Source organism: Anser cygnoides, chromosome 2, assembly GCF_040182565.1.
Source record: "Anser cygnoides isolate HZ-2024a breed goose chromosome 2, Taihu_goose_T2T_genome, whole genome shotgun sequence".
NCBI lineage: Eukaryota > Metazoa > Chordata > Aves > Anseriformes > Anatidae > Anser > Anser cygnoides.
In genome coordinates this window covers 11,584,106-11,609,996 of record NC_089874.1, presented here as the reverse complement: position 1 = coordinate 11,609,996, position 25,891 = coordinate 11,584,106, and the positions used below count along the sequence as shown (strand labels likewise).

The 25,891-nt window shown below is 37.7% G+C and overlaps 1 protein-coding gene across 5 annotated transcripts in view; it reads left to right on the top strand.

Annotated features, from left to right (window-relative positions):
- The window catches only part of LARP4B (La ribonucleoprotein 4B), a 57,570-nt gene extending 32,504 nt beyond the window's left edge, over nt 1-25,066 (top strand). For 4 of the 5 annotated variants that reach the window (XM_066991466.1, XM_066991467.1, XM_066991465.1 and 1 more), the window contains 14 exons: nt 125-286; nt 3,010-3,091; nt 4,009-4,145; nt 4,725-4,828; nt 6,528-6,638; nt 7,223-7,276; nt 7,629-7,838; nt 11,096-11,202; nt 11,717-11,971; nt 12,988-13,033; nt 16,221-16,385; nt 19,387-19,511; nt 20,577-20,688; nt 21,194-25,066. In XM_066991466.1, coding sequence (XP_066847567.1) covers nt 125-286; nt 3,010-3,091; nt 4,009-4,145; nt 4,725-4,828; nt 6,528-6,638; nt 7,223-7,276; nt 7,629-7,838; nt 11,096-11,202; nt 11,717-11,971; nt 12,988-13,033; nt 16,221-16,385; nt 19,387-19,511; nt 20,577-20,688; nt 21,194-21,475 — 1,952 coding nt within the window. In that variant the 3' untranslated portion in view covers nt 21,476-25,066. The remainder of the gene's footprint in view (nt 1-124; nt 287-3,009; nt 3,092-4,008; nt 4,146-4,724; nt 4,829-6,527; nt 6,639-7,222; nt 7,277-7,628; nt 7,839-11,095; nt 11,203-11,716; nt 11,972-12,987; nt 13,034-16,220; nt 16,386-19,386; nt 19,512-20,576; nt 20,689-21,193) is intronic. The other variant, XM_066991464.1, reaches the window with a different exon arrangement.
- The last annotated feature ends 825 nt before the right edge of the window (nt 25,067-25,891 follow it).

Here is a 25,891-nt window from a genome sequence, read left to right as displayed (position 1 = left end):
TATTTAAAAAACGAATGCAAGTATGTAAGCAACTCTTATCCTTGAGATTTAGATTCAGCTATGTTGTTACTGTGCTTGGAAGGAAGATTTTTTGAGTATGTTACCTCTGTGATCTCCGCTACAGGACTGGATGCCAATGGAGGCAGCGACAAAAAGCATCAGAATGCAGTGGTGACAGAACTGCAGGAGCCGTCGCCAGCTGTTTCGGTGTCAGACCAGACAGATATGAACCCTTTGGCTCTCGATCATTCTGAGTATGAGTCTATGCATGAAACTGCTCAGACAGGTAAAAGAAAGCTGATATTTGTTTGGGCTTGATTTAAAAGAAAAAAAAAGTTGAATAATGAACATCCATTAAAAGATATATATGTGTGTGTGTGTGCATATATATATATATATATATTTGTTCAGTATATGCGTTCTGTAGACGTATCCTAGTGGAAAAAAAAACTCCTTTTTGGTCTCAGGCATGTTTGGAAAACAGTCTTCTTGTTAAGAGAATAGGCCTCATGAGATGCGTACAGAACCAGTTGAAACTTTTGGATGTAACTGAATATTTTCTTCTGAAATATTTCTTCTAATGCAAGTCCCTAGTGCTGATATTTGTATTTAGATATCCACCTGTCTACTCTGCATGCTTCTAGTTGGGTCAAGTGCTGAGATGAAATTCACATACTATTTGTCTTTCACAAGTATTATTGTGATAAGTTTAGTGTGTTTAAAGATGAGCCTAGTACTTAAAATGCTAAAATAAGCAACAACTTAATGTAATTTCTTTGACCTTCATGTTTTTTTTTCCAGTACAGCCGTTAGCAATTGTAGTCTATACCAGATGGCATGTTTTAAGAAACTTCTGGAAACTAGTGTAGAGATTAAGCCATGCTTATATTTCACTGAAATGGACAGAAGGTCTGCTAGATTTGTGTAGGATTACTAGTTCAACTGAGATAACGGATGAAGAAGAGGAGAATGTGCTGTGGGTGTTTCTGTTTTGAGATTCCTGAGAGGTCTGCCCCTTATTTATTGTGGCTAGCTGATGATAACATGTATTTAAATAACCAGAATAGCATCCATAATATTTGGAATAAAGATACCTGGAATTAGACACAGTTGCTGGCATCATTCTTACTTGTGTTGAAAACAAAGTTCTTTTGACACTTCTACTTAAAGGTGCTATTGTGGAATAATAAATAATAACTGGCAAATAGAAATTACATTAACGGTGCCTAGCACTCTAGAAGGGTACGGTTTTCCTCAACTTATGTTAGAACTTAATCAGCATATGCTTTACTTGTCCAAAGCAGTTAATTTCTTACAAGAGGTGAATAGTGTTATAAAGCAGCTGAACAGCAGGTTGCATCTATTCTATTTGATAAATAGTCAATAGTCATATAAGTGGTTCCGACTATTGTCTGTTCTTCATTATTATATTTAAAAATGCATGTAATTTTGGTCTTATCAAATAATGTTTGCTAGGTTTTGTCCAAGCAAGAAAGAGGAGATGAGGGAAAGGGAATACTGGTTAGTATGCAACATACATATTTTTCAGATGTTGGCATTATCTGCCTCGAAATAGAACGTGGGAAGGACAATACTGGCAGGAATTTTAAAAGTTGCATTAGGAAGAAGAAAGGTTAAGGAGAGCTGAAAAAAAGGATGAAGGTTACTGAAGAAGGGAAGGGTATAGAGGGTAATAGTTTGTGTGCAATAGCTTTAGCTAACTTACATTTAGAATCACAGAATCATTAAGGTTGGAAAAGACCTCCAAGATCATCCGGTCCAATCATCACCCTACTGCCAGTGTCACCCACTAAACCATGTCCCTAAGCACCACGTCCAACCTTTCCTCTAACTCCCCAAGGGATGGTGACTCCACCACCTCACTGGGCAACCCAATGCCTGACTGCTCTTTCTGAGAAGAAATGTCTCCTCATTTCCAACCTGAACCTCCCTGGTGGAACTGGAGGCCATTCCCTCTAGTCCTATCACTGGTTACCTGTGAGAAGAGGCCGACCCCCAGCTCCCCACACCTTCCTTTCAGGTAGTTGCGGAGAGCAATGAGGTCTCCCCAGAACCTCCTCTTCCCCAGCCTAAACACCCCCAGTTCCCTCAGCCGCTCCTCACAGGACTTGTGCTCCAGGCCCTTCACCAGCTTCATAGCCCTTCTCTGGACACGCTCCAGGGCCTCGATGTCCTTCTTGTAGAGAGGGGCCCAAAGCTGAACACAGCACTCGAGGCGCGCCCTAACCAGAGCAGAGTACAGGGTGACAATCACCTCTCTGGTCCTGCTGGTTACGCTATTCCTGATAGTGTAACATGTTACTGAACACTTTAGTGTGGCTTTTAGAAATTTATAAAAGTTCTGATCTTTAAACAGTTCTCCAACTGACACTTTTAGCTTTCACTTGACTGACTATAGCATACTGGATCCAAACTAAAATGAACAAAAAATTGGTTTCCATGCAATAATTTGGAAGCCTTTGCAATAATTTGGAAGAAAAAAACTTCTTTTCCTTTGCTGAGAGGTGGTTAATGATTACATTTCTGTTGTTAATTGATCACACCTGTTGATATTCCATAACTACATTTTAAAAACCTTTTCTGAATTAGTATATCAAGAATTTAGAGCAAGAACAGAAGAAAGAATGGATATGCCTCTTGCATTGCGTTCTTGCTGTGTTCTTGGGTTTAGTCAGCTAGAAATTGGCTTAGTTCCTGAGGCTGGAAGGTACGTATACGAGCTACATCAGTTCAGTATTTACTGTGATGTGTTTGTAGCTGTTCGTCTAAAGCTGTTTCAAATCTCTGTGTATATGGTTTTCTTTTGTCTTAAATAAAGTGTTCCCTTTGCAGTTTTATTGGGTAGTGAACTATAATACTCAAATGTTTACTGAACTTGAAAATTGTTTACTAGATAGACAGCCAGTAGTAAATATGATGACTTGATTAAAATATCTGTCGTTTAATAATATAGCAGAACTAAATTTTAACCTTTTTTTTTAATTCTAGGTGGAAACGAACAGTTGCAGCCAGAGGGGCAGGAAGATCTACGAGAATTACTGAAAAAAACACTGGAATTCTGCTTATCTAGGTATGTATATACCTACATGTAGCAAATTGGTGAATTACCAACAAGATCTCATACCAAGTTTGGCATGTATGTTAATATATTTCACAACTACCACTTAAAACTGATTGGAAAGGATGAAAATTTGGGGAAGGTAGCACAAAAGTCGTATTGATGGTCCTTTTAGTATGATAGAGTATCATATTTGATGTACCTCCTAAAGCTCATGTGAAACTTCTGAGGGTAAAACTTAAGCTAGTAGATATATTGCTTTGAAGTAAGAGTTGTTAGAATATACCTGATGTGTAACAGCTTGTATTGTTACTGGGTTTCTCTTGCAAATTAAAACTGGGTAGCTTAACCCATGTGATAAGCTTTGAGTAAACTAATCTTTTAAAATTTGGCTTGAAACAGACTAGGGTTTTTGTACGTGCATCTGTAGATTCCTTTATCTTTTAATGATCAGTTTAAAAAAATTAAGGGCTTTGAAACGTACACATTCCAGTATAGACCGATACAAGCTTATCAAAGCCGTTTGTTCTCAGTGCTTGTTTCTAGTTTAAAAAAATGCTAAACACCTGCTTTAGTAACCTAGAAAAACTCCTAATCCATATGTTCCTGCATCGCCTGTTGCAATCAGTGGTCACTTGAAGTAATAAATGCTTATCAGTATTACATGTTTGTGGGGGTAATGTGCTGCCTTAACAGGAAGATGCCAATACTGTTGCATGAAGGAAAAAAAAAAGTCATTTTCATGGTTTCTGGGAGGTGAAACAGCTGAACATGGTAAGTTGAATGGGCTGGGGAACTGAAAACACTGAAAAATACAGCTTACTGCAGGAATGTGTCTTCTACCCAGTTTTTGTCTCAAGTTTATTAAAGATCACAAAAAGCTACGTCTATGACATGTCCCATGTCCCCATTTTTTTCTCTCCCAACAGAGAAAATCTTGCCAGTGACATGTACCTTATATCACAGATGGACAGTGATCAGTATGTGCCAATAATGACAGTAGCAAACCTTGATCATGTCAAGAAACTCAGTACTGATATGGATTTGATTGTTGAAGTGCTGAGATGTAAGTAAAAACAGCTCAACGCTTGAATGCATTTTGGTAACTGCTGTAGGACTATTAATCAGGATTTTCAGTAACTTATCATTTTGCTTGTCAAGTATTACAGTAAATTGTCATCCTTTTTACTGTAAAGCTTAAAGAACAGGCATCTTCCAGTTTAGACCATCATGTTTTTGGAACAGTAGCCCTGTAAAAGCTACTTCACATTTGAGGTATTGAGTAATGATCTATGTAAATGAGAGTAATGTGAGTTTAGGTTCTCAGAAAAGGCTACTGGACGTTACCCCTAAAGTAAGAACTAAGGAAGGACAAGACTCAATGTGCAACTTAAAAGGTATAACTAATGACCTGAGGTTTCCTGGTCTGGAAGCGTAGGAAAAGAGTGGAGAGTTCAAGGTACACGTCTGTTCAGTTTCAAGTGTTTGAAATTATCAGCAGTCTTCTATTATTTCTTAATATTTTGAAATATTTAAAGTTTAACACACACAATTTTGTTGTAAAAATGTGTCCACAGCATCTTCTGGTGTGCAAAGCTATTATGATTGCTGACAGCTAAAATACATTTTTTTTTTCCTCTCTTAGCGTTGCCTTTAGTTCAAGTGGATGAGAAGGGAGAAAAAGTTAGGCCAAATCAGAATCGCTGTATTGTGATTTTACGTGAAGTACCTGAATCTACCCCCATTGAAGTAAGTAATTGTTTAGTAGGAGGAACGTTTCTTACTTAATATTTGGAAGTTAGATTTTTTTTCCCCAGGTTTTAATAAGAGCATCATATTTCTTACTATGTTTCTCATTACTGTCTGCATTTCTAAGCCTTAGCTTATAGTTTTTGTTTGGATAATAAATATATTTGATAGAAGCATATCACTCAAAGACTGCAGTAAAATCTGTAACTCTAAAGAGGGCTGAATAACTGATGATGCTGTGTGTTCAGTAGAGATACCATAATTTTCTTGGACTCTGGCGTATCCATACACACTTAGCTCTTAGCTATTTGGATAAATAGCAAACAAAGATGAGAGAAGATAAATCTTGGGATGGAAAATGGCATTGCTGCACCTTTTCAGGGTAAAGTTCATAAAGCTCTGCAAACATTCCCACAATGCTGAAGGTAAAGGTGTCAACAAGTCGCAAAGGATCTTGCTAGCTTGTGGAATGGGTATAAGAGTGGTGAGCTTGATTTTTTTGAATGTGTAAGTAGTACTGTTAGATTAAAAACTCATAGTAAAGAAATAAGTGGCCTAGAGAGACTGGAGCACAAAAGAAAATGCTCAAAGGAATCAGAGGGAAGAAGTTAGATGTGTTATGTACACTGCTTAAAAATATCAGCTGCTTTTAACTTTCTAAATGAAATGTAGCCTTTCAAAGACTGCCTGGCTTTTAATATAATATATTGTTTTTCTTACTGTCATCAGTTTGTCAGGTTGGATATATTAGCACTGGGTGGTCTCTCTTAAATGCTTAAAAACAAAAACAAAGTTCTGAGAAGTCTGAAGTGAAATGTTTTTATACATTGTGTTTAAACTTGTGGGACTGGAAAATCTAGACTTAACCAGCCAGGCTTAACAGGATACATTTTCTGGCTGAGCATGGTCAGGCTTTATTTAAGCAGCAATGTTCTGACCTACTGTAAGGCCCCCCAAGCTGCATTGCTTTTTGATGCTGGTTGACTCCATTCAGTGACAAAATTGAATAGTATGCAAAATAATAAAAGTCCAAGGTGTTTTTATATAAAAATCAGTTCATTGTTTTTCATGTAACATAAACCCTGCTCTCAAATGTATTAATCTGTAGCCACTTGAGTCAAAGTGTATCTCCAAATTTCTGCCAAAAGGTCAGGGATCTCCTATCCCATGCAGTATGGACAAGTTTGTGTGGCTTCATGGATCTGGGAACAAGGGACGTGCAGACATTGTTCTGGATCAGCTTCCTCATCTCTCGTGGACACTGGTGCCTCACAAAAGGAGGGAGGAAGAAGTGGTTTTATGCAGGAGTGATAAGGTGCAACAGCTTTTCAGAAGAATTCTGCACTTGATGCCAAATTTACTTGTCTCTCTGTGGCCTAAATAGCTTATCTCCCCTAGCTCAAGGGAGCAAGCAGGAGCTGATTTGATATGGCCTAGACAGTTAGACAGAGCTTCCCTCTATTTCTTCAAACTACCAGGGAGCTTGGAGAAAGAACACTTAGAGCAGGGAGCTTGGAGAGAGAACACTTAGAGCAGGTGTTCTGAAGTTCTCAGTTCCTGTTCTATAAGCTGAAAAGTGCTTTTAATTTTTCTTACCAGGAATTTTTGAATCCTGTTTCAAATTGATGTTTTCTTTTGTCTGTCCACTTCTTCTCTCCCACACTTTCCTTTTCCTTCTTGTCAAAACTGCTCTCCTTAGGAGGTTGAAGCACTTTTCAAAGGAGATAATTTGCCTAAGTTTATCAACTGTGAGTTTGCCTATAATGACAACTGGTTCATCACGTTTGAATCAGAAGCCGATGCACAGCAGGTAACACTTTATTTTTTGAAGCATTTGAAATTAAAACAGGAAACAAGGATGAAATGAGGGAGGATTGACTGGGTTATAGAATCGTAGAATGGCTTAGGTCGGAAGGGACCTTAAAGATCATCAAACTCCAACCCCCCTGCCACGGGCCCTCCTGGAAGAGGTGTTATAAGCCATAATACAAATGTGTAAGAACTTAAGAAGAAAAAAATCCTTTAAAAATCAGTAGTGCTTCCCATTAGCTGATACTCAGTTATCAGTACTATTAAACATAATCCTTTAAGTTTTATCTTGTTTGCATATCCTGGCTTCCTGGCCAAAGCTATAATACTATGTACTAAGAGCATTGATATTTTAAATGACGCATTGAAACACTTCATTTGTAAGACTTAAAATCTTGTTTTAATGCTACTGAAGCACTTCTGCAGTGATAACTTAAATCTGGCCAAATGCAGATTAAATATGAGGGTTTTCTTTAGTCTAACATTAACGGACACTTCAAGAATTATTGTTAGGCTTAGCCTGTCAAAACTTAACTTGCCTTTGTTTAAACTATATTTGACAAATTTTACAATGACTTTTTAAAGGCTTACAGATACCTTAGAGAAGAAGTGAAAACTTTCCAAGGAAAACCCATTAAGGTAAGTAGAGCTTTCAGTTTTATTTTTGTGTGTGTGTGCATATGTTCTGTTTTATTGTGGGGGCCCACTTGTGTTTTCTGATATATATTAAGGTGGTCCAATCTCAGCAGCCATTTGACCTGGAGATTGGTTTTGAAATGTAGCAGATGCTGTTATACTTCTCCTTTTCCTCCTTTCTGGCAGCAGTATGTCCAACCCAGCATCAGGCCGGCAGGGAAGCATTCAGCAGTTCCTGCCTTCCTTGAAGGAGAGAGCAATGACTGACAAGTGTCCAGTTTGAGATCTGCTAGTTTGAACCATCCTGATTACATTTGAAAGGCTGCTGTAATAAATAATCTAATCTCCTTTGCAGGCAAGGATAAAAGCAAAGGCAATAGCTATAAATACATTTTTGCCAAAGAATGGATATAGACCTCTGGATATGAACCTCTACACGCAGCAGCGTTACACAACATCCTTTTACTTACCTCCAGTATACAGCCCCCAACAGCAGTTTCCGTTGTACAGCTTAATCGCCCCACAGACCTGGTCAACCACACACAGCTACCTTGACCCTGCTTTGGTAAGTCTCTTGCTTAAGAAGCAGTTAATTCTGCTCAAAGTTGGTATTTTTGGTAGGGAGTCTTGATGTTGAGGTACAGGAAGGATACGTATCCTAAAAAGGGTAGTTTTAAGATGCTGATTCTTCTTGAAAAACAGTTCTTCAAAATTCTCCACGATGTACAAGATTGAGAATAGCATCTGTTCTTAAACTGGAGCAAGATTCTCTTCTTAACCTTTCAGGTTTTGAGGCAGTAGTTCTTTCCAGATATAAGCAAGTTTTCTTTTGATAATGGCCAAGTAAAGACTTCTTTCAGTAAAGGTCAAAAATCTTCTGAGAAACTAGATCTTCAGAATATGTACATGAATACCAGAAAAAAATCTGTACTGAATAACTTTAATGTTACCATATCACATAAATGAGGATGATTTAGTGTCTTGGTCTTCCAGCAGGGAAGTTCTAGCTTAACCTGCTAAATTCCCTTAAGAACATGCCAAACAGGATAAAATATTTTCTGTGCATCTTTTTGGCAATAAAAAATAGAATTAGTTCTGTTAAGCATTTTAAAAGTTTTTTAAATTATTTTTCAAATTCTTTAAAAAAAAAAAAAAGGGTAAGCCTTAGAGCTAGAGTGGTAGCAGTAAGTCCTTTTATACTGTATTGGGACATGGATCCTGCAGTGAGTGTTCCATCTTTTCCTCCACTATGACATTCTTGGCTCATTTTAGTCTTCCATTGTCATCCTATGGAAATTAATATGAATATAGTTTTCTGTTAATGAGTCGGGGACTAATGTTGTCCTCTGTTGGAGCCGCTTTGTCCCCTCTATAAATGCCTCTTTGCTCGCCGCTGAAAAACTAGGGTAGTAATGCTTCAAAATCAGAAGCTTTTTAGTTTTTTTTGGCAGAGGATGAAAGTGTCCTTGAACAAACTTGAGCAAACTTCCTGTGTACCAAACAGCAAGCTAATTAAAAAGTTGGTGTGCTAAACACTTCACACATAGGGAAGGCAGCCAGAGCCCTTGCAGGGGAAGGATTTTTAAGGGGGATGAAGAATGTGGAGGAGACAAGGTAACGAGCATAGTGAACAATGTTATTCTAAGAGGCAGACATGTTATTAAGCAGCAGCTAAAACGAATGTGGTTCTTACTCTAGAAAAATGAAACCCAGCTATTGCACAAGTCTTGCTGTGGAATAGTGGAGTCGTTTGGTAGCACCGATGCACGTGTAGATTGATTGGCCACAGGTTCAAGCACAACATAGTGTGCATCTGCCTTAAGTTATCGTGGAACTTCGTACTCCTGAAAGCTTACTAGTCCTGGCTTTTGCGGGAAGACTTTAAAAGTTGGTCAGCGTTAAAAGTTCTCATACCTTTCTTAGTAAAAATAGGAAAATTAACTGGCAGAGCATTGCCTCCCACTGTGTTGAGGCATATTGCCATTGGTTGGCTGCACTTCTTTACAGCATTTGGCTGCAGTTTGTGTACATGAATGTAGTATGATGTTTATTGAACCTTCGTGGTGGTTTCACACAATAGAAGAAGCTATATTTGAATAGAAATCATTTGTGAGGAGAACAGGGACCAAGAAGAACAATGATACTGCAATAATTTTCATGAGACAAGATTGCAGTTTGCGTGTAGAGACTGGTGTGCACATATGCCAGAAGTTTCTCTCGTCTTCTGCTTCAGCATAAATGCTAACTGTTCTTTCTCATCTCTAGCTTGTGATGAAATACACACAATAGTGTGGGCTTAAAGCTTTAATTCTGAAACTAGAGTATGGCAGCATGGCCTCCAAATTTTAAGATTACCTACTTCTTCATCAAGTACATAATAGTATTTGAAAAAAGATCTGTCTTTTACTATTTGTAAAAATAGGTGTACTTTTGAGGAATCAAATTAATTCTGTGCAGAAAGCAAATTAAGGCATTTGTCATTATTGCAAAATGGAAATATATATTTTTATCTCTAAAAGGATCATCCCTCTAAAGAAAGAAGAGGTAAATATTGCTAGTATCCATTTAAGCGATGAATTAAACGGATTTTCCTTTTCTGCATTCAGTGTTTTTTCATTATTCAGGTTCAGTAGCTGTTTGCTAGCTTTGGTTGAATTTACAGTGTTCAAGTTATAAATATCAAAGCACAAAGCACTTCAAAGCAGTGTTTTGATGAAACTTTGTTCCTTCATTAAACTTAAGGGTCTGGTTTCGGAGTCAGAGGTAGCATTTGCTAACATGCACTAGGTTAGGCAAACAGTAGTTTGGGATGACAGCTTTGGTGTTTTCATTGATTAGTGATTTGCTCTAAGTTTCACAAGAACAAAGACAAGCTTTTTTAGACAAGTTTACAGATCCATTTATAGGAAACTGTTAATCCCAGCTGTTTTTGGAAGATGCAGTCTTTTTCATCATTTAATTATGTACAGAAAGAGTGCTATGTGGAAGTTTATTCCTGAGTATGATATAAATGTTAATTGAAAATAGTCTTATTCTTCTGCATTTGAGTTATTTCCAGGGAGAGAAGACGATAAGCAAGCATTTGCTATCGCTAATAATACTTCCTAAATGAAACTCATTCATACCCTTAAAAAAAAAAAGTACACTAGTGATGTTGGGGAAGCTGATATGAATGTGCTTCAAATTGAGGTATCTTGTTAATATCAGATGTTGATATGCACCCACCCCCGTAAAATCTTTTGCTAATGCATTTTCTTTTGGGAATGAGACAGTGAGTAACATGTAGTTTAAGTTAGTAAGATGCAAAAAGAATCAGATCTGTTTAACATTCATTAGCTCTCTTGGCTTTATGTAGGTGTCATGTGGAAGATAACTAACTAGAATGAGGAACTAATGGAGAAGGTTTATTTTAAGGAGTGATTTGCATATAAATAAGAAACATTTACATGTTGTGTACATTAGAGACTAACAATGTATGGCTGCAGGGTTAGAGATGCTTCATAGTGTGGTCTGAAGTAAGAGGAGGAGTGCTTACAGTTGAGAATTTTGGCTCAATATTTCTCAATACTTTTAACAAGTCAGAGCTTGAATATATGTATATAGTGGCTGTGTTCTCAAAAAAAACACCACAAAAACAAAACAAACAAACAAAAAAAGCATTTTGTGAGATGGTTACAAGGTACTGGGCAAATGCTCTACTGCTGTTTGAGACATTCTTTCAAGTACTGACCTGTGTAGAAAGATATAAAATACAAGGCTCAGAGAAAATAGTATACAGTTTGCTTACAATTATGAGCATGCAATATATATTTTTTTTTTTAGGTAACACCATTTCCAAATACTGGATTTATCAATGGGTTCACATCTCCAACCTTCAAGCCTGCTGCTTCACCACTGACTACACTCAGACAATACCCTCCCAGGAACAGGCAAGTTCAACTTAGCTTTTAGCCATATATACACGACTATATTACCCGGTATATGGGGTTTTAATCTACTTATCTTAGAAACACCACCTAACTTGAAAATACTTGTGAAACTGAACTTGGTGCAAGGTTAAGTGACAGCAAAGGCCAGATGGTGTTGCTATTGTTAGTGAACATGCTGCTTCTAATTGCAAATGGACTGTCTGAAAGCTGAGAACTTGTCTGTTCCATGATTTAATACGTTCAGATAAAATATTCTGAACAATGGCAAGTGACCAGCAGTATTACTGATCTAGCATTTTCAGTTTCAAGTAGTTTTTAGTTAAGCCAGAGTTGAAAATACAATGGAAAGGTTAACTTGATAGTTCACATGGCCTGTTCAAATGAATATTTTAACATGTAAACGAAATGCTCGATAGAGGACCAAAGATTTTGCTTCTTCTGAATTCTGTGTATAGACTTAGGCCTCAGAAGATCTATCATAGTACGTATGTTGAAATGACTTTTGAATTTGTAGGAATCCTAGCAAGTCCCATATACGACATACAATACCCAGTGCAGAAAGGGGACCTGGGCTTCTAGACAGTCCTACAATATTCAACTTTTCTGCTGATCGTTTAATCAATGGCGTCAGGAGTCCACAGACGCGGCAGCCGGGACAAAACAGGACACGGATGCAGAATGCTACTACGAGTTACACCAAGAGGGAAGTAGGAACTGGACGAATGGAACAGACCAGCGTGGACTCGTCTCCTGGATTAGGTAGAGGAAGGTGAGTGTGCTTCTGTAGGTGTCTGCTGAAGAACATGATATTGGTGCTGCTGCTTTTACTAAAAGAGGAATGCTATCGGTACTCTTCTCATTACTATTTTAATCTGAGACTCTCTCCTCATACCTAAAATCTTGGAAAGTACTTCAGAGGAAGTCCTAAATAGAGAAATAAAATGCAAAGTGGAATTGCATACTTTCCTACCAAATGAAAGCCATTAAAGGCACCTGATGAACAATTTACATAGATCTAATCCTCTATGCTTTCTTTAGGTGTTGTAGGAAAGTTTTTTGCATGTTTGGCTTTAATGAAGCAGTTCTGCCATTCCATTGTCACAATGTAGATCGTGCACCTGAATCTGTACCAGCAGAGCTTATTCTTAATACTTTCAGTCGAAAGACCAGAATTTTACCCATATTAGATGTTTACAATGTCCAAGATGATGGCTTTGTATGGAGGGAAGAAGAAGGATTATGTGCAACTAAGAAAACCTATTGTTGTGCAGTTTGAGGGGCGGAGACTGAAAAGTGATGGCAACAATTTTAATTTGAGAATTTAGCAGGTTTATCTTGGAATTTTTGAAATACAGTGCAGTTCTAATAAGTGCTTTATAAAAGTACTTTCTTTAATGATGGTTGTGCTTTTGTCTCCAATTAAATAATTTTGAGTTGCTTACAGAATTGAAAGATAACTAGAGTCTTTTGCAGATGATCCTGTATTAAACTTCTGTGTTTAAAAAAAAAAAACAAAACAACTTTTCCCCTGGCTATTCAAAGGTTTTGTCTAAGCATTAGACATATTTGGCACTGAGATGCACTTTTAACTCATGAATTATTTGCAAATAGTGTGTTATGCTGACTTGTATAAAGTCTGTACGTTTATTTTAATGAGTTTGCTAACCTTTCCCTAAAACATTCTAGACAGGTTATTAAGAACTGAAGATGAATGAAATAGTGATTCAAACTAATTTCTCTATTCATGTAAAGGCGAGGTTCTGATAACTGTTTTCTTTCCCTTAGGAAAAACTCGTATGGCTACCGAAAGAAAAGGGAGGACAAGTTTACGGTGAGTTTTCATGATCGCATTCAATTATAATTAAAGTGGGGTAGCAAGGCAATAGTATGGATATTATGTGTAATAGCAGGTGAGATGACCTATTGCATAAGAACTTGTTTGACTGAAGATAGCTGATTAAATTCACTGGAGTTTACTGCATTTGGGTATCAGAGAAGATTGTCCATTAATTCAAAAGTCAGGAAAAAGTTAAAATTACTCTTTTATCATGGCAAATGACTTCTACCTTAGTGTTATTTTGTCAGTATGATTGACTGTTCGCATTCACGGAGGGCCAACTTTAGCTTAGCTTGAGATTTGATTATCATTCATGTAGACATTGAGTATTTTATAGATCCATGTGTCACATAACGTATAGCTAGAATGTTAGTTATGAAGAGATCAGTTATATTTCTTAAATCTAATACCTCTCCCTCTTTCTCCCTTTCTACTTCCAACTCTGAGTTTAAAAAAATAAAAAAAAAAATAGTTCTAGTTCTCCTTGGAAGGACAGAGCTGTTTTTTCAGGAACCATATTGTCATCCTTCATTTATAGGGAGTGTATGAGAGATTCTGCTTATGCAAGAGGCACTAAGGTGTTCAGGACCACTTGTTAAGGGTGGATATACTAACGCTTGAAATACTGTGATTTTTGTGAACTTAAATTCAAGGTAGATACCTAAATAAATACTTAAAAAGTCTGGACTTATTTCTTTCTTCTACCCACTAGCTATATTTTTATAGTGCTTAGGGTTTGGTTTGCTAAAACCAGACACTTCTCTGCAATTCATTTCTGCTTCACGTGGCAAGTTCATGAAGTCTCACTGGATTATTTCACGATTCACGTTACAGTTGCAGAGAAATGCCACTGCTTGAGCCATAACACATTCTCAGAAGTCTGAAATAATTGCATTTGCATACTGGTGCCTCCTGCTGTTGAGTAGTTTAATGGGACATGGATAAGAAAGAACGTCAAGGCTTTAGGAAGTATAACAGGGCAAGTGGTTCCTTTTGGTTCTTGTCAAACTTCTCAAAACTCAGTAAGATCAGATTACATGTAAGGTTCTCAGTCCTTATTTCTTCTGCTCTTTAAGAGCTGCTTGATGTTTTTTCCATCAATGACTTTTTTTTCCTTCCTTTGAAAGAACAAGGAAGTGGTACAGGTTAGGCATGATGTATAAATGAGTGGCAAGAGCAAGTATTACCTGGGGCACTCTTACTGAACAAAGAGGTTCTTCAGACTCAGCTGACTTTAAAGGTTGTTTTAACTTTAAATGTAAAACTGGTAAAACTGACTTCTTTGGAAGTCAGGTCTACCAGTTCCCTTTTCTCAGCAGCAGGCTTTAACTGCAGTCTGTGTAGTCAGGTTCCTTCCAGTCTCTTTTGGCCCGTGAATCTGTACTCTCTACTGTCCCATACTGCAGCTTCAACAAAGGTGGGAGCAGCTGCACGCCCTCAGTGCGTACACCGTTAGGTAACGTATCCTGAAGTGAAAGATTGACATTTGACACCTTCAGACTGTACAATCCAGGATCCTATTTCATGTGCAGTGGTTGTGTATTGTATGTAGGACATCAGCACAGCCAGCTGTATTTGAAAGGAGCGATGACTCCTTTTAATTTTTAGAAGGAGCGCTTATAGGAAGAATGCATCCTTGCTTGAGAAAGCACACGAAACCTGAAATTGAGCAGTTTATATCTGAGGCTATATAGGAACATAAGCCAATTACTGAACTTGGATTAAGTTGACTTGAGAAATTTTATGCAGTTGGCAGCTTAAGTTACGTTTAAGTCTTTCCTAGTCCCTCTAATTCAAGATGTTAATATATCCATGCTACTTCTCTCTAACATATTTTTAGGGGGATCTATTTTTTAGGAATATCTAAAGCAGTATCTATTACAGGACTTGAGTCCTGTTTAAGAAAACAAAGTTCTGTGATTTGAAATACTGTCTTAAAAAGGAGAAGGTTGTCCCTCTTGCAGTTTGAGCTGGATAAAGTGTAGTTTCTTTCCATGACCCTTTGATGGGTCACCTAGCTTCTATTTTGGGAGGTTTATACCATTCATTGCTGTAACACTCTTGAATTCTGTCTTTGGAGGGGCATAATGCTGATTTAGTAGCAATCCCGAGGGTTGCAGTTGTTCTTGCTTCTGTGTCTATTCTTTCCCTATTTCCCAACTGATACACACATCTTTTGGCATAGAATGTAGTTTGTGAAGGGATCTCAAGGGTAGTTTTGCATGTCTGTTGCTCTTCGTGAAAAAGAAGGGGATAAAACAGTAAGTAATGCAACACTTTTCCTATTCTGTCTATAAGCATTATTCTCACATTCAGTGATATACCAGTAACTGTTTCCCTTGTCAAAAACAGGAATCATCTCAAAGACAACTTTGCGTTTACTATTTTGAAGCAGAGATCATGTTAGCACGTGTTAATGGGTTAATGGGTAACTTAAGTTACAGTGTATAACATAAGGAATTTAGTTTTTCAATGGAAATAGAACAGTTTTACAAATTCTTACAAGCAGTTTCCATGAGTGATCTTTGCCTGAAGGACTCATTTAGTTCTTGAACTGCTGTAGGTGGTACAGATTTTAACCCAATAATGTTTTTGCCTGGAACTTTGTTTTTCTTAGGTTTAATTAGAAAAGTTCTGCATGTTTCAAAAATAACTTTGCTTATTTGCATTTTTAATGTGAATTCATATGGTCACTTAGTAAATTTGATGAAAAGTGCTGTCATCTACATTAAATGCAAGGCATGCTGTCTTGCCAATTTTTAACATATCTGAACTTGAACGATATAAGATTCTTGTTAACTCTTGTCTTTAACGTAGAATGTTAACAGCAACACATAAATGGGCTTTATATCTGAATTTTCACTATATCATGATATCTAAAAGGGTCTTTTTCTTTTCCATGTCAGTGTATTGTACATCCTGAAAGAAGGGTCAGGGAGAAAACTTAACTATACCAGCAGCACTAAAAGATACTTATGCCATCCCATTTAAATTATAATTAAATACTTTAAGGGCACCAATGGAAAATGAATTCCTGGGTACTGTGATTTTCTTGGGAAGTGGGGTGGGGGAGGTCTGTAGGGCTTCGCATATATAAATCAAATGCAAATTATCACTTATTGTCATGACTTCCTTTTCTGTCATCCAGTGTGGTAACCTCAGCATGTTATTTCTGTTCCAGAGAGGCCAAACACAGTCTCCACCACCCCCAAAACCTCCATCTCCTAGCTTTGAATTGGGTTTATCTAGCTTTCCTCCATTACCCGGGGCTGCTGGCAATTTAAAGACTGAAGACCTTTTTGAAAACAGACTGTCCAGTGTGGTAATAGGAACGTCAAAAGAGAGAGTGAGTAGTCAGTGTTTTCATTGGGAAAACAAAGAATTGCGTATCTCTTGTTCTCAGATTTGGTGTCTTATATGTAAGAAAGACACGGGTCGTGAGAAATGCTTTAAAAAAAAAAAACAGCTGTCAAATGTCGTGCGACTGCCTTCTGCATTTATATCTTAGAATTTGTTGGGTATTCTATTTGAAATGGTGTGGAATACGTGCACCCACATAAGTAGATTATCAGAGATTAGAAAATGTACTCTTTACTGTTCCTGATTGCCTCAGCGTTTTTGATGGACCCATGTGAAAAATGATTAATTTTTGTCCTATTTGAAAGTCAAGACTTCTGAACTGTGTATAAAACACTTTCAAGTGACAAACTTTTAAGTGCTGAAATATAAAGAAGCTGCCTATGTAATCTTAATACACAAAGCATCTCAGCTGGAATAAGAACTGCTATCAAAACCAGCTGGATCCAAGAGTTGCCTTGTCATATTGCACAAAGATAAAATATACCTATGATTTGGCAACTAAAGTTTGCTCTCTAGATACTGTAGCGATGCAGGTGAGAATTGATGTTCAGTAGCTGTTCATAGATTTCATCCTTAGAACTGTGAGTGACAGTATGTTCTCTATTAAGAGTGATACACCCTGTGCACTACTGAACAGCCCAGGCTATGGAAGTTTGTATCATTTAAAATTCTTGCTAGCTCTAATGTTAATTTGTGTTCTTCTAGCTTTGCACTGCTATATCCAGGGGCTGACTTCTAAATGAAGAAGCTAACTGCTGGATATAGCAGTGCAAAGCAACCCAATGAATGCCAAAATCTTCTGATTTTTCCTCTAGAACCTGGACTGTTGCAGATGTGTTTTCTTGTTGCCCAGGTATCAGAGGTTGTTAGGATATAGGTTGGTAAAGGAAAGTAGTGGTAGCAGAGCAGTCCCCATTCGAACAAAATTACACAGACACGGTATTTATTTTGTCTCCTGCATGTAGACAAGAGACAGCTACATTCCAGGGCTGTGTTTAGAAGGAATGTGCAGAACAGTGCCATGATAAGAGCAGTCTTTAATGTGTGCCAGTAATCTAGATTGTGATCTGTTCTTGGCAATCTGTGTATTTGTATTTTACCTGTGTTATTTCTAGAGTGGTTTTAGCTACCATATTTCATGTTTTAAATGTAATTTGAGCAGTCACTATCACTGCTACAATTTAAAACGCATTGCTCCTCCTGTTACAAATCCAGTACTTGCTTTGCAGTGTGCTTAACGTAATGAATTTGCTCTTCTCCCCTGTAGAGGCACTGATGGTTTGTGATACCGTGCAGGTACAATGCACTGTCATGTTTAAGTTTCCCTTGATTTCCTATTTTTATTTTTCTGGGTTCCATGAGTTAATGTCTGTACCATTGTGTGCAAGAGAGGAATTGCACTCTTTCCACGTTGGCGTGAATAATGAATAAGATAGCAGTAACTGGCTTCAAAGAGCAATTGTGTTCTACTAGTAAGGTTAGCATTGGAATCTTGCCAGTTTATACAGGCTACTTTTCATCTTAATCTCAGCAATTTTTTGTTGCGTGACACAGAGTTACGTAGTGCTGAATTAGATTTATGCAGTGCTGCTCTTGTTTTATAGATCAGCAAGACCCGTGTAAAGAAGCTAAGTGGACTTAGGTTTTATGATTTCCAGCAATTGTTAGAGAGGCATCATATCTTTGTGCACTTCAGATGTAGCTCTGGGGAATGGCAGGAGCTAATCATCCCATGTTTTCTAACTGGGAAGCTGCAGCTCTGTCAGATGAGAGGCTGAGAGTTTTGGCCTAGCAACAGTACTTGCATGCCTGCTTCACTTGAAGTTATTCTCAATTAACCGTGTACCTATGAATTTCAATGAACTTGGGCCAGAATACTCAGCAACTTGCAATTTCAAGACTAGGCACATACGGCTACAGTGAGTATGACTATAGAAGCTGTTCCTTTATTTTTAAACATCTGCCTCTTATGGTTCTACTTTTATTTCAAATAAAACTAGGCTTAAATCCAGCATAGTAACCTATGCTGCCTGATTTGTGTGTCATCAAATACCATTTTCTTTTTTAGTAGTGACCACAGGAGTCTTGTGTTTTATGACCTTTGAATGACTGCTGGCCTTAGGGGTAAAAGGATGGCTATTGTGTTCCTTCTGTGCTGGGGTTCCACCATTGCTCTCCCTTCTTTCCAGTTCTGGTTCTAGAATCAGTCAGGTCAGAAGCAGTATGAAAAAGAACACTTTTTAGAACAAGTGAAATGGTTAAAATATTAGAAATACTTTTTTAAAATTAGAGAAAGTCTTGTTTCACTTTTCTTCTTACTTTGTGACAACTTAAATTCATGCGTGCATCTCGAATCTATCTGGCCTTTATCTGGAAGCACCATGTCACTTGACATTAGAACAATCTTGTCAGGGCTGCAGAAAAAGCCTCTTCTCGTAGCAAATCACACTGTAAGCATAGAAAAGGGACTTTGAATTGATGGTCATATCCTAGTTTGCAAAAACTTCATTTTTTAGAGTTGCTTTGGTTTTAGCACCAGCTATCAGGATGGTGCTGAGTTAGAAGCTAGAGCTTTGCAGAAGCTGATTTTTAGTGTATAACTCTGAGAGACTTTTGTCTTAATAAGCTAGCTATGGGTATGTAAGGAGACACCAAGCCGCCTTTGTCACCACCGGATGCAAAATTCCAAGGTCGAAAGAAGTGATTTTGTCATCCAGATATGTCCCACAGGGAAAAAAGCTTCAGACTCCTTGCAAAAGAACCTCGATGTGATTTGTCAGTGTTTCTAAGTAATTGTAAAGGAAAAAACTTTAGTTCCAATCCATATATTGGACCCTTCCAATATATGTAGCTAATTCTTTAGCTTTCTGTAGCTAATTCACAATTTAAAATCAACATATAAACTGTTTCCCGATTGCATTAATCTTCAGGCAAACCATGTTAATTGGATACTATGATTGCCCTTCTGTGCCTTTTTTCTCCTTCAGAACCTTAATGTGGATGCAAGTACAAACACTATTCCATCTGGAATTCCTCGGGAGCCATTGTTGCCAGTCTCTTCTACATTGCCCAGGACGTTTGAAAGGTCTCCTTCGCCAACCCAGTCTTCTGAGTAAGAACTTAATTACACATCTGTAATTATTCTACTCTGTCACGTTTGCATTTGCTGTCATCAGAATGCAAGATGGAACACTGTAAATAGCTTTTAAAATATTGATGAAAGTAATTTTTTGTACTTGTAGTGAAGGCAATAAAACTTAATTTCTGAACAGGATCATAATAGTGATCCAGACGGTCATTCAACAGACAAAAGTTTAGTGTTGTATTTTAGCCTTGGAAAATATTAAAAAAAAATTACTGAGTACTTTACTGTCTTGTATTTAGATAGCCTTGAAGCACAGGGAGTAAATCCATGATCCTGTGGGCAGTATCATTGTCCATACAATAAAGAATCATAGAAGAACAATAAAGAATCATAGAAGAGTTTGGGTTGGAAGTGACCTTAAAGATTGTCTAATTCCAACCCCCCCATCAAGGGCAGGGACTCCTACTGCTAGACCAGGCTGCCCAGAGCCCCATCCAACCTGGGCTCAAATACCTCCAGGGATGGGGCATCCACAGCTTCTCTGGGCAGCCTGGGACAGGGCCTCACCACCCTCTGAGTGAAGAATTTCTTCCCAATATCTAATTTAAATCTCCCCTCTTTTGGTTTAAAGCCATTATCCCCTATCCTGTCACTACACCCCCTGATAATGAGTCCCTCCCCAGCTTTCCTGTATGCCCCTTCAGGTACTGGAAGGCTGCTGTAAGGTCTCCATGAAAAACCCCATCTCCCTCAATTTGTCTTCATAGGAGAAAGAAAGTTTTCAGTAAGACCATTTGGAGGGAGCCTGCAAATCACATTGAGGTGTTCAAGTAACAGGAGTAAGATAACTGACTACCAAAAGCTATCAGAATGTCACAAATACTACTAGGTCATGTCAAATTCCACACTAATATTTATGTTTGATAGTGTTTTTTTAAATGCGATGCTAGTCATAGTGTGCCAGGCAAATTATAGCTATAACTTCACAGTCATACTCAAACACAGTTTCAGTTTCAGAGCCATTATTAGATCAATCACTTATCCTGATGTTTCAGTTTTCGTGAGACTTTTTTCCTGCTGGATGCTTTACAGGGACTCCAAGGTTGTGGATAAACAGCAGAGAGAGACACAGAGCACAGAAAGGGTTTCTTCTTCCACACTCAGTACTGCATGTAAATCGGTACAGGTCAACGGGGCTGCCACAGTAAGTGCCCTTACTGCTTCACTTTCTCTTAATGATTCACTTCGGTGTATTTAACAGAATATTGCTTCTGTTGCTCCCCATTGCTGCTTGATCATATGATACGCAATTAACAGTTCAAACATGTTCAAGATAACTTCCAGTGAATGATAGCGCTACCCGAATTGTCGTCTTACTTGGTGGTTGCCTTGAGGTAGAAGTATTAATCTGTACGTTGATACCTAAACCGGAGTATTCGTGCTCTTTCAGCTGTTGTAGCATTTACCTGAATTAGAAGTATTTTCTCTGTCACAGTATTCCATTGTTCTGGAATAGCGTTCTGCATTTTACCTTGTCTTGCTCCTTGTTTTCTGTACCACTTCTGTAAACTTTATATTCAAACACTTATACACATTTAAGCACATCAGTCACTTGTGACAAAAGGTTTTCCTTTTTTTGTTCATTAAAGTAAATGGTTTTTGCTCAGGATGCTTTAACTCTGCTGTCCTGTTTGCTGTTGATTTCACAGGAACTGCGAAAACCTAGTTATGCAGAAATTTGCCAGAGAACAACTAAGGATCCTCCTACATTGCAACCCCAGAAAGAACAGAAGCCAAACACTGTAGCATGTGGGAAAGAAGAAAGAAAGCCCACAGAAACAATAGAGAAAAACAGAGAACCTCCTCCTGCGAAGTCACATCCTGGACAACCCAAAGACCAGAGGAGACAGTCAGGACGCAGATCGTCCCCTCCAGCTGTTGGCAAACGCTTAAATAAAGAACAGAACACCCCTCCCAAATCTCCTCAGTGATGAAACTAACAACTGGGAGGGATTCAAAAAGAGGTCTGCTTCCCACAAATTAAACCCATGTTCCCACTAAGATACCTGAGAATGAGTTGCTGGTTAGGAGCTTGCAGTGATACTAGGCATATAACAATGCCTGCAAGTTATTTTTCTGTGAAATACTTTTTCCCCTCTTGAACAAACATTCTATTTTTTCTGGATATTTCTGGATAGTTGTTCTAAACCTTACCTTTAGGTTGGTGCTTAATTGGAGGTGAAGCTTAGTGTGATTATTTTTTTCAAGATGTAAAATATTTGTCTTAAAAAAAAAAATCAACTTTTTATTAAGCCTCTCTGTGGCTGTGTGAGTGCAAGCTCTGTATAGTGAGTTTTTTTCTAAACTGTTAAGCAGAAATGTGCTGCTGCAATATTTTTAATAAACTGGTCTGCAAGTACATATCTAAAGTGTCCAAAAGACTGATAACGGCAGCTAGTGTGTAGAGTGCAAGGAAGTAGATACATTTTACGAGTTAGTATGTGATCTTGAAGATTTTTTTTATTGGGCTGCTGTACTAAATGTCAGCAAATGAACTTGCACTTTTAGGTTAAACGAGTAGTTGTTTCTAGCGTTTTTAAAAATCGAATCTTTTTTTGATGTTTTGCACACAGAGAATGAATCCTATGGAGCACCATAGCAGTCTTTCTAAAACATTTCCTTTTTTGACTTACTGCAAGCAAGTAACCATCTTCTCACTCCAGAATAAAACTGATGTTATAATTTGCAAATACAAAGCACATTGTGAATAGAAAGAATTAAGTCTTTGAGCTTCTATGGTGGTGAAGCTTATTAGTGGATGTTATCAGGAGAAAGCACTGTAGCCTTCTTGTGATAACCTTAGCTTCCCTGTGCTTGTAAGGGAGTTAACTGAGTCAGCGCTGTATGTTCTGGTTACCCCTGTGCTCTGTGTAGACTTTTTTTTTTTAAACTCTACCCCAAGTGCTCTTTGAAAGAGTTCATATCTTAGTCAGCCTTGTGTTGACGTCTTCCTGTAACTACAAGCATTGGCATAAAGATTTAAATTTTTCGAGACGTGAGATAATGGTGTTTGTTTTGTGTGGTGGAGGAAGAGATCCCTGATATTTACCTCTGGGATGAGGTTTCTCACACTTACTTTAGAAGTGATGCGCTTTCTGAAGGACAAGGATGCACTAAATTAGCAAGTTTCTAATAAAGTTGAATATAAATTATTTTTGTTTTAAAATGCCTAAAGCTTTTCTTTAAGTGTTTAAACTGCAGGAAGTTCAGACTAAACTCATTCCTGCTGACTATGACAGTACAGTTTATTCCACAAAAATGTTTATTTAAACAACTGATTTTTTTAAAGAATTATTTCCATCCAATATTTAAAGACTTGAATTTTATTTAAACTTGAAAATGACTTTGCCTTAACTTTTGTACAAGACAGCTTAGAGTTAATGAGGTCTGACCCCATTGAGGGTTAGCAAGAGTGGAATACAGAATTACTCAGTTACAGTATGTATCTATTGTCACTGGTCTTACTGGGTAAACATACTGTAGTACAGGAACTAGCAGCAGTTTTTGTAATATACCTTATAAAGATCTTAAACAGTTGATCTTTTTCAGATTGTTGAAAAATCTGTAAATGCAAATAGTCAATACTGTATTAAATATGTGCACTTGGAAGTGTGTGCTTTGCTTGTACAGTTGTAAATAATCAGAACATATAAAAAGGTACCCTAAAGAAAAAAATCTGATAAAAATTATTGATATTATAAATGTTGCTGTTGAGCTGGATGTAGATAAACTAAATGTTGTGGTTTGAATATTACTTTAATTTGTTGTTTTTTCTTTTTCTTATTTTATTCTGGTGTGCTGAACTGACTCTGCCTCTTCACTGCAAAAGGGAAATGGAACGAAAGTCTTATTTGAAAGCCCTCAAATGTTTTCCTAAATCCCTCTAAAAACAAGTGATTTAACCAATTCCAAAGTTTTCTGCAATGTAAATATTGAATTTTAGCAGTCAAACTGTAATTTTAAGTCATTAATAAAATCAAATTTAATTGGAAAAATCTTCAGACTGCTAAGAAAATATACACTGAAGCTTATTTGTCTGCTTTCAAGAATATCAGTGCTTTCCTAAGTATGATTCCTAGACCTGTAAAGTAACCGTAGAAGTTAACTCCTGATAAATTTCCTATTAAAAGCATCAATCGGTAACTAGTTGACCTTCTAAATCCAGCCTGTTGTATGCTGCAGAATTGGTTTAAATAGGGCATGCTGGAATCCGTTGATTTTTCTCGTTTAAAAAGCGCACTTTGTGAATGCTGTGGGAGGAGATAGGACTCTGACAACATCACCAAAACTGCTCAACTAGTTCTGTCATTGGATTTGAACATGCTTATCCTTTCCCCGGTGGCAGTGAAAGTGGTAGCTAGATTTGTGTATGGTTTAGGCCAGCTGTATGGTTCGTTTTGTTTGTCTGCTGAAAGTGAAAGGCTTACCAGCTGCAAACAATCACAAGTGGTTACTTACAGCGACTGTGTACAGCTAGTCATAATACTCAACTGGTACATAAGGTAATATATTGAGACCAGCAGGATGTGTTGTGCTGTTCTAATGTATTCTGCTGCCATTTGTGCTAGGTCAATACACTGTAATTACTGCTTACCCAGCAACAGTCTGTTGCATCGAAAGTTTAAATCTTCCTCTGATGTGGTTTTTATAGCTTTTTTTAAAGAAAAAAAACAGGTGACACGCCAAATAGCTGTGTAATGTACAACTTATCCTTACTGCATTTTACTTGGAGATTTTTTTTCCACTCGATGACAAAATGGAGTTTTCGGAGTAGAGTTGTGAAGTTGCATGCAGACTGTTGCTACGATACATAGAGATAATAAAATGTGGCTTTTAAAATGAAAAACCTCCCCAAAGCAGTAGCTGAGTTAAAGGTTCAGGGATACAGTAATTAAAATTGGCATTTTACCTTGTGGGATTGTGTCGTGATGCTCTTCATTTTGCAAACAAGCTAAAACGGGATCTGAGACTTCTTCCAGGAATTTAAAAAAACAAAACAAGGGTTGCTTTTAAAACTTTGTGTGATCTTGTTTCGGATCAGTCCCCCACCACGACATTTGTCACTTGCCACGTGGAAACCTATGAATGGTGGCAATTTTCTTCGGTTGCTGCTTTATCCTTTTAAAGACTTCAGCAGTTGGCACAGGAAGGCCCTTGTTTGAGCGTGGTGCAGTGTATCACAAGCAACAGCTGACTGTAATGGTGCATACCTATCTCTGTATCTCCTTCAGCTAGCTACAGTTAGGGATTTTTATGTGCTTTGTAACCTATTACACTAATAGCAGCAGACAATCGAAGATTTCTAAGGAGACCTAACAGCTGCCAATTCATGAAATAGAAGTGTAATATGGAAGCCTTCTTGAGGGTTTTTGTTTTTGTTCTTCTTCCATTAAGACTGGAATCAAGCTTACATGTAAACTATCAGTAATTTAAGTTTCCTTTTGTGTCATAAAATGTAAAACTGTCTAATTTGAAAAAAAAATATGTAGGTTATGAAAAATAAAGATTTAGGCACTGTTGAATTCCTGATTTTTTTAATTAAACCTTTCTTCAGCAGTATTTTATTACCTTTTGTCTTTTGCTCCCATTTTTGGAAATTCTTTATTTCTAATTTTGGGAAAAAAAACTTTCCTTTTCAGCACAGCTGTTGTAACCATCACCTAGGGCTATGCAGCAGCAGGAGCAAATAACATCGCTGGTGGAGGCAGCAATATCTCTTAGTTAACTATGATTAACTTGAGGGTGGGCATAAAGGGCGGGGGGGAAGAGCTGATATGATGCTTTGTTCACAAGGGGTTCTTGTCTTTATTAGTGCTTTCCTCAGAGTCTATGATCGAGTCAGAACTTTATTCAAAACATTCATTTTAAAGTTTTGGTTACTTGAATCTGGGGGTGTCCTGGCATTATTTTTAGGCTATTGTCATTGTGCCTTCCTTAGGAAAGAAGAGCTTCCCCCTCTAAGCACATCTATTTTAGAAATGCTTATAACAGTTTTTCTTTTTTAGGTTTGTGTCTCATTCACCTGTATTTGACCAGGCTTAATGATGGACATAATTCCTAAGACTTCCATGTCTGAGTGTTCATCTTGGGAAGTACTGCAGTGTTATTTTACAGGCTGGATGTTCTGTGAGCTTGTGTACAGACGAGGCTGCGTGCTGCTGTTTTTTGCCGACTGTATGCCCGACAGTGGAGCAGCACTGAACTGTCAGCGAACACCATCCCTGGCATGCTGGGCACTGCAGGCTTCTGCATGATAGAAAACTTTGGTGTACCGGCTAAACGTTTGGTCCTTGTGTGGGCTACAAGTAGTTGAAGTCAACCAATTTTAATGTCAGAATAGGGTGTGC